The sequence below is a fragment of the Aplysia californica genome, unplaced genomic scaffold (assembly GCF_000002075.1).
Source record: "Aplysia californica isolate F4 #8 unplaced genomic scaffold, AplCal3.0 scaffold00260, whole genome shotgun sequence".
NCBI lineage: Eukaryota > Metazoa > Mollusca > Gastropoda > Aplysiida > Aplysiidae > Aplysia > Aplysia californica.
Window position 1 is genome coordinate 291,485 of NW_004797530.1, and position 8,956 is coordinate 300,440.

The 8,956-nt window shown below is 39.1% G+C and overlaps 1 protein-coding gene across 4 annotated transcripts in view; it reads right to left on the bottom strand.

Annotated features, from left to right (window-relative positions):
• Positions 1–760: 760 nt before the first annotated feature.
• The window catches only part of LOC101849545 (succinate-semialdehyde dehydrogenase, mitochondrial), a 27,093-nt gene continuing 18,897 nt past the window's right edge, over positions 761–8,956 (bottom strand). For all 4 annotated transcript variants that reach the window (XM_005100782.3, XM_013083892.2, XM_013083890.2 and 1 more), the window contains 7 exons: positions 8,634–8,750; positions 8,211–8,354; positions 6,771–6,914; positions 5,731–5,889; positions 3,801–3,970; positions 2,601–2,659; positions 761–2,000 (listed from right to left, as the gene is read on the bottom strand). In XM_005100782.3, the coding sequence (XP_005100839.1) occupies positions 1,783–2,000; positions 2,601–2,659; positions 3,801–3,970; positions 5,731–5,889; positions 6,771–6,914; positions 8,211–8,354; positions 8,634–8,750 (1,011 nt within the window). In that variant the 3' untranslated portion in view covers positions 761–1,782. The remainder of the gene's footprint in view (positions 2,001–2,600; positions 2,660–3,800; positions 3,971–5,730; positions 5,890–6,770; positions 6,915–8,210; positions 8,355–8,633; positions 8,751–8,956) is intronic.

The following is an 8,956-nucleotide window of genomic DNA, read 5'->3' on the forward strand; positions in this document are numbered from 1 at the left end:
CTCACTATTTTACCTCTGAAAACAGGGGACCCCCACCTCCTTCTTTCGCAAACATCTTGACTTGTATTCAAGATAAATAGATATTTTTTTCATCCAAATAAACACGAGTGAACAAGCTTTAAGATGATACCAATATCTGTACATGTCCAAAAATTGACGAGAACATGATTCCTCCACGCTGCCTCACATATGTGAGAGAGCTATCAAAAGTTCAAGATTTCCAACTTGGGATTTGAACCCCATTTGTCTGCAGTACAGTGCTTTAGCTATATATATATATATATATATATATATATAAAATAGAAGGAATTTGATGTATATATATAATATATATATACATCAAATTCCTTCTAACATCGACCTCACTGAGTTGGTAGTCTAAGCACACCACTGGCAGGTCCTACTTATTTTCTTTCGCTTTGTAACATCTGTTCGTTTTATCTTGCTTTTCCAAGCACTCAACAACTATTATTGTGATGATGTGCTGCTCTTCACTCAAGCAAGACTTGAGAAAAAAAATCTGATCTCAGCACAACAGGAATGCCAAATGGGTAATGTTTGGCTTAACATTTGACTTTGCGAAAGCAAAACACGTCATTTCTAAGACACAACAGTATAACTACGACCTTTCCCCAATACCCTATAGTCAGGGCTGATAGAAACCTTTCGACAACAGTAGGTTGAAAATTCAACCTTCCATATTGAGAATTACCAACTTTGTGACCTTTCTTGATTTATTGGACACAAAGCAAAAACAATCTTTTGCTGCGTAATCTTTGATTTATTCAACCAACCCTTCCAGCTATACACCATCAACAAACAGGACAATGTATCTTAAAACAAATTTTACATCAGTATCTGTTTCTTTCACAAGTAAGCTGTTGGCCAGACTGACCTGGACTACAAATATATATATATTTAAACAGTGGTAAAAACATGAATCATACTAGAGCAAAACACTCATTTCTTTGACAAACAAATTTAAAAGCGCCATAGATAATCAAGCTCCTTTCAAACAAAAATCATCCTAACATATAACAAGGCACAGGCAGCTTTCATGACATAAGGCACATCAATTAGCTCTACACTTCAGCAACATTGCTGTCTTTGTTGTCAGATAAATTCTGTGATCACTAGTTTATGTAGAACAAATTGATAAGTCTTATGTCATGAAACTTACCTGCACGATGTTATAGAAAAATGTATTGTTTCAAAGGACATTTATTTCAGAGGCTCAATTTGAATAAAATCCAAACAAGCAGCAATTATTATACACATGGCATGCAGACAGGAACCAACTTCTTCAAAATTCAAACTTCACACAAAAATATTTTAATGTTGTGGTCATCACATATCAATGGGAACATTCATTTATTATCACTATTAGTTGAAGCTACGGCTTTCAATTTAGCATCATCAAAGTCGTCCTATAGTGACAGTGCAAAGAAATGTAGCAACTGTAGTTTGCCCTTGAGGAAAACAAATATTTCACTCAACGGGCACTCACTATGTCGACCAGCAATACTGTTAAAAATCAAAAGTCAGCATTGGATGTTTGTGCTCTCTGTTATAAATGGTTATTTATACATGTAAAAGTTTCATATTGTTAAAAATAGGTCCTATTAGGAGCAATAAAAACAACAACTTTCATCTCTCTCCTGTTTCTCTCAACTCAAACAGCACCTATTTCAACAATTACGATTGTCATTATTTAGTGAGAGGAACCTCTTTTTTTTTCTTTCAAATTTTGTATATTTTAAGTCTTCAGCGAACCACGGCCCTTCACAACTGTGGCTGGATTCCTCCATAGCAAATGCTCTTCATCTCCAAGTACTCGTCAATGCCATACTTTCCGCCCTCCGAGCCTATGCCGGACTCCTTCCACCCACAAAAGGTCGCCTCTACAGCAGAGGTCAAAGCCTCATTGACCCCGACGATGCCAAACTCCAAAGCCTCGGAGACTCTGAAAGCCTGGGCCATGTCAGAGGTGTAGAAGTAGCCTGAGGAGCAGACGAAATACACATCCCAAAGTCAGACATGTTTTTGTTGTGCTTTTTTATGTTGGGTGAGGAGACCCACACTGACAGAATAGTCATTCAGAGCAGGGACAGGGTAAGATAGACAGAAACAACAGAGAGAAAGAAAAAAAGAGGAACGTACCAGTGGCATACTCCACTCACCCACCAGACTCACATGAAAACAAATGTTTACAAAAACAAATATGCACACAGATGATAGAAATGGACTCCTATAGATACACAAAGGCACAACATGAACATAAAATTAATGGAAAATTAACGTGATAATGTTTCAGTTTGCCGGCAACAGATTAGGATACCAATAACACTGAAAAGAAGTAGAAAGAGGGGCCACTACCAGTAACCCCATAAATTACTGACCAGGCCAAAGCCGACATCACCGACACACACTGACGGGCACAATTGTACCCACAAATAGAGGAAAGCAGAATATTTATGTACCATATCAACATGTACTCACATGCACATTTGCACGCACTCACACACACACACACACACACACACACACACACACACACACACACACTGTAAAATATCATACAAGCCAGAAAACAGTCTTACTAGCTAATCCGTAGCGCACAGAGTTGGCAATAGCCACAGCCTCCTGCTCTGTCTTGAACCTGCAGACAAAAAGAACAGTAATATACAGTATAACACGGGTAGGTCGAACACAGAAGACTCGAAATCACCCATCCGCTGAACTGTGCCAACGGTCCCAGTTTTTTTTTTCCTTCTTTATCTTTGTAAGATATCCCTCAAACAACGGATCCCTCAAACTTCCAAGGCCGGTCCCATAATATACTGTAATTGCATAAAATCTGTTCATATATCATTACATACAGTCTATCATGAACAAAGCGAAATCAGCAAGATGCAGAAATCTTTCTGTTACCCGGTATACAGTTCAGTCCCTTTATAACAGTCTCTGTTATTACAGAAATTTGGATATAACAGTAATAAATCAAATTCCCGTTTTTTCTCTCTATAAGTGTAAGTAATATGAACCAGGCTATAACAGGGTTCAATTTGCGCAGACTCAGATATAACAGTGATCTTGCAGCACATGAACTTGCTTTCCATCCGTCAAATTATAAAAATTTGTCTCAACCAAGACATTTCGCCTGTGTGTATGATCACAGATTTTCAAACACATACACACACCCTCCCCCCCATAGTGTTGCGACCATTGATCAATTCCGTCTCGGTGCAGGCAAAACAGCCCACTGGAAAAGGACCTGCGGTAATTGAATATATATAGTAAGCTGAAGGTGCAATGGTACTGGTAGTTTCCCTTGATAATGGTTATAACAGGACTCGCTCATAACAAGGAAAAACTGCTGGTCCCATCTCTCCTGTTATATCCGAGTCTGACTGTATATCAACTTCGTTAGGTACGTGTTATGAATAAAAAGAAAATACATGTAAGAAAAAAATCAGGACCTGGGAAATGTGTCCGTTATGTGCCTCAGAGACCGATATCTAAACACAAACTAAATTTTGGGTCACAAAAAACAATTGAACTTCAGAATCCTTAGTACTTTATGAAGATAGATGTAACAAAATATCACCCATATGCATAAATTAAACACTATGTGGAATATAAAAAAACTCTTATTTTTTTCTGACCTATTTTCTTAATTGTTTTTTAAAATTCTTTCCCTCCCACTATTTTTCTTTTACTAGTTCACTCAAACGATCTGAAAGACACAGAAGCAGAGAGACTAGAAATTGGGATATCTTGATAGAAACAGAGTGACTTACTTGATACAAGCTGCCACGGGTCCAAATATCTCCTCCTGTGCCACCCTCATGTCAGTGGTCACGTTAGACAACACCGTTGGTTGATAGAAACATGCACCGAGGGAGCCCTTCTCACCACCGGCCAAAACGTTAGCTCCTGAACCAACAGCATCCTTGACCAAGCCATCAACCTGATTGGAATGAAAGTGGAAAAATCGTGAGCCTTTGTTTGATCTACAGCAGTTGAGCGGGAGTTTCTGATGGGTGGACAAGACAACAGTCAAATATGGACAAGATATCAGCCATATGTTGACAGGATATCCGCCATATATGAACAAGATATCAAAATCATCCACATGTGGATAGGATATCCGCCATGTATGGACAAGGTATCAGCCATATGCTGACAGGATATCAGTCATATAATGAACAAGATATCAGCCACATACAAACAAGATATCAAAACCTTCCACATATGGACAAGATATCAGTCACGAGTGGACAGAATATGATATATCAGCCCTGTTTTGTTTTGTTTTTTCTTTTTTTAAGGCGACACATCATGGTGCATGAAGACATAAGAAGGTGCAGAACAGCCGAATTACCATAATGTCACTGAAAACATTCTCTACAATACTGAAGAATTGATAAATAGCATAAGAACACTTTTAACTGTGATGATGACAAATGTGGTCATGACAACAGTAATGTTGAGGATTAAGATGAGGATGAAATCTTCTTGGTCAAAACATTGAACCTTTTACAGCAGAAATTGGGGTACATAAATCTTTCATCGATAAGTGCTAGAACTGAAAATGCTCATCTGTTTTTACAACAAATGACAATGACGATGAAGATTAAGATGATGATGACAAAGAATTGTGGGGATTTTGTTGTAACAAATGCTGGAATTGAAAACTCTCCCCTCTAATTGTTATTGCAACAAACTACAATGAAGACAAAGACGAGGATGATGATGATGAAAATGGATCACATAGGTACCTTGGTTTCCATTTTGTCATCTTAACCTCTGGTGAGGCTGATCTAGAAGGGCGTTAAGCACATCCCTCAGTTTTAGACCCCTAACATACACATAGGAACAGTACAGTAGAACATGGCTAGAGCGGGACTTTTGGTTCCAGAAGAAAAATCCTGCTGTTGGCAAGTTAGGAATGCAAAGCCGAATTACTGAAAAATTTCTACATATCCACATGATTACTTCCCTTCCATATAAAAAAATATTGCGCTTAAGATAGATTAGTCTTCCTTTTCTTGTCAACTTCGTTGAATATCTCGACCTTTAATTCGAGTGAGAAGCATTTCCTTTTGTCTTTGTTGGAAGCCATCTTTTCCTCTGTCTTGTTGCTTGTGCTGTCTATCGTATCGGTAGGCCTACTGTAGAACTGGTGAAGTGCATCAACGATCGCAATTCAGTGAATCAGGAATCACAAACTCTTCTCTTCTTTCACTTTTTTGCCTAGGCCTTGGCACAGCATTTTTGGAGTGGTTCACATAAAGCGTCTCTCTGCACCATCTCTCTCTGCCGCCTGCGCCACCTCACTCATCACTGGACTGGCCAATCACAACGCGCACGAATGACTGCCTGTTTGGAGCCTGCCTACAGCACCCCCACCCCCTAACCTGCTTTCCCCTCAGCAAGAGCTCGCTCGATCTCTTCCGCTGTATCTAAGTTCTGACTTTCCTTGCCCCGCTAAACCCAAGCATAAGTAAATGAGTTTACATAGGAAAAAAAAGGAGGATTCCGGTCAAATCCCTCTGAAGGGATGGTCCCGCTGCAGCGGGTGCCGCTATAGTCATGTTCTACTGTACGAGCATTCATACCGCTCTCTTGACTCAGCTACACTGAAATAACATGACGAGCAAACTCATCATGCAAACACGTTAGACCCTCCCCCCAACCCCACAAATGAAACTTGCGTCTTTCCCTTACCTTTACCACAGCCTTTGCATTGATGAGTGGCCCCTGAGTGGTGCTGGACTCAAAACCATCTCCCATTTTCAGCTGGGCATTGACAGCCTGACCAAGAGCTTGAACAAACTCGTCATAGATTCCTTCTTGCACAAGGAAACGGTTAGCACAGATGCAAGTCTGAAAAGCACATACATGTCAATATAGGCTTACAGAAAACCCATGACAGACCTGTTGATTTATAGTTTACAGAGATGAGGTATTGTTTTCTGTTGTGTTGACTGGTATTTAACTAAGATGTTGAGATAATGTTTAGTTTTTTAAAGTTTTAGTAGAGGTTTTACGGCATCTGCAACTGCATTAGGTCATGTGAGCGCCAGAAGATTAGGTGTTACAAGAGAGTAACAAACATAAAAAAGAAGAAGGGGAGATAAGGACGATAGATGTTTGATAGGAAAGAAGAAACAAACTTCACCAGAGCACCCGCCAACCACCCATGAGATAACGTTTACTGAGATGTTGATTTGTAGTTCATTGAGATAACGATTTAAAGTTTACAGAGATGTTGATTTGTAGTTTATTGAGATTATGATTTGAAGTATACTGAGACGTTGAAACAATGTTTACTGAGATGCTGATTTGCAGTTTATTGCAGGCCGAAGGGCTAGAACTCAGATGGCCGCTGGATCGGAAAAGTAAGTAAAGAAAAGTAAAGTAGTTTATTAAGATGTTGATGTGCTGTTTACTGAGATGTTGATTTGTAGTTTACTGAAAGCCAGCACAATAGCAGCCTGACTTTCCCATGAACAGATTATTTTTCAAGTAATTTGAGAATGGGAGAAGCATACCCACACAATAGCAGCCAGCGAACAAGAGATAGACCCAAAAAAAACAAAGGGACGAAGGGATAATAAAATGGTCCAACCAACCAGTGGTACTCCTCAACAGTACACACTACAAACAGATTAGCAATATCGCAGTAATAGTGAAAAGAAGGAAGGGAAGAAGGAAGGAAGGGATTGAGTAATTAAGTAAATACACTTACCAAGCAACAAACTCACCTGTCCAGAACACCTGAACCTGCAGGCAATGGCCCCAGCCACAGCCGTTTTGACATCTGCACTGTTGAACACAATGAAAGGAGCATTGCCGCCCAACTCCAGGGAGGCTTTCTTCACTGTGCTGGCACACTGGGATAAGAGAATCTGAAGAAACACCAATAAGACTCAAATAGAAGGAGCAAGATTAATAACAAAAACATTAATTAGTATTTTTGTTTGTTCGGAGGGTGTTTTTTTGTTGTTGTAGGAGTGACCACCCTGGTAGATACAGATAAAGTCATTTTGAAGGCAGGGAACCTAGTTCCTGATCAGGACACCAGTAGAAGACCGAAAGTATGTTGAGAAGAACACCATTAATATGGATGCTGCACAAAATTGAACTCTGAACTACTTCGTGCCAGACAACTAAGCCCATATTGGTTCGCTTAGAAACCTGAGGAAGTATCAACTGTAGGGCCTACATAAGTACAGTACATAAGAGACTGAAAAAATCCCAAATACACATTTCGTTAACAAAACACTTTTAAAAAGTAAAAATTAGATACTAAGTTAACATGATAGTAGAGCAATGCATTTTTGCAGTAAAATATTTAGGGAAACATAACATTAGTGTCAACTACAAAAACTATAACTCTAAATGCAGTAATAACTTTCTTTTCACCATTTACAAAACAGGATCCATAATGGACCTCCCTACACATGATCATAACATTTTGATTAATGGTGATTATGATACAGTATAGATTGTACAGCCCACAGAGCTTGCTGCTGAGCGGGAATTTGCGCTATACAAATGATATCTATTATTCAACAAGCAATAAAACTCAGTCTTTTCATGCGTACAGACTGTTTATTGTGATATCCGAACAGCTTTATTTTATACTGATTACTCCGCAATAGGTTTTTAACACATCAAAATATCCAGAGAAATGGTAAGAAAAGAAACGTTTTGCCTAAAAAAGATATAAGTCTAGAGCTTTGTTATTTACACCTATTGCTAAAGACACTGACAACAAATTGCGTACAGTGATAATGCAAAACACCCGACACTTCATATGCTTACTCCCAGTGTGAAAGAATCTCGATACTATTGATACTGTGAGATTATTTAAACTACTCAAAGAAATTAGGACAAACTACTGGAAAAAAACAGAAGGAGCAGGCAAAACAAGAGCACCCACCAACTACCCTCAAAGCATGACTGGGACAAAAGCAAATACTAAGGCATATAAATCAAGCATAATCACATATTTCCAATCTGTTAAAACAACACTTAAAAGAAGCAGAAAGAGCAAACTATACCACATCATCCGTCAAAGTCACTCAAGTATGCGCATGTAATTATCAACCAACAGAACTGACATAAAGCCATAAACATACCCTACACAACTCACTGAAAACAGACACAGAGAATACAGTAATATATCTAGGTGTGTTCACCTTTCCCACTGCAGTAGAACCTGTGAAGGAGATCTTGGACACGATAGGACTCTCACACAACTCTTTCCCAAGGGCAGCTGCGTTGTCTCGGCTGCCAGTCACAACATTGAGAACTCCAGCCGGTAAGCCAGCTTCCTCTGCCAGCTGAGGATAAAAGAACAATCAAATTAACAGAAGCCATCTAAAAGCAGTACGATTTCAGAAGCTTACATGACTGTGATGTAAAACTGAAAAAGATATCATCATGAATATATAATGTAACACAAAGAGCAATCCAAGCCCCATAAATGCAAAAAAAAATTGTATTTATTTTCTTCAAGCTGGAGTAGCCATAAGCCTTGATTTTCCAGTGTCATATATTTATGTGCAAATATAACGTCTGTTTGAGAGCTGGCATTTGAACAAGAAGAAGAGGATTCCCACCTGACACAAAGCTAAGGCAGAGAAGGGTGTCTCCTCCGAAGGCTTCAACACCACTGTACACCCAGCAGCAATGGCAGCTCCTGCTTTCCTTGTCAGCATGGCACTTGGGAAGTTCCACTAGAGAAAAAGAAGGGAAAAAAAGTCCAAACAATGAACTAAGCACTGACTAAAGTTCCAGAGGCATTACTGAATTTCAAAAAGTAAACATCTTCTCACTTTTACTAAGCCAAACTTCAAACGGGAACAGATCTTTTTTATTTGTTTTGCTTTGATATTAAAATGACAAAGGTAAATTGCAGGTCTACCCTCCCCCCCCCCCCCCA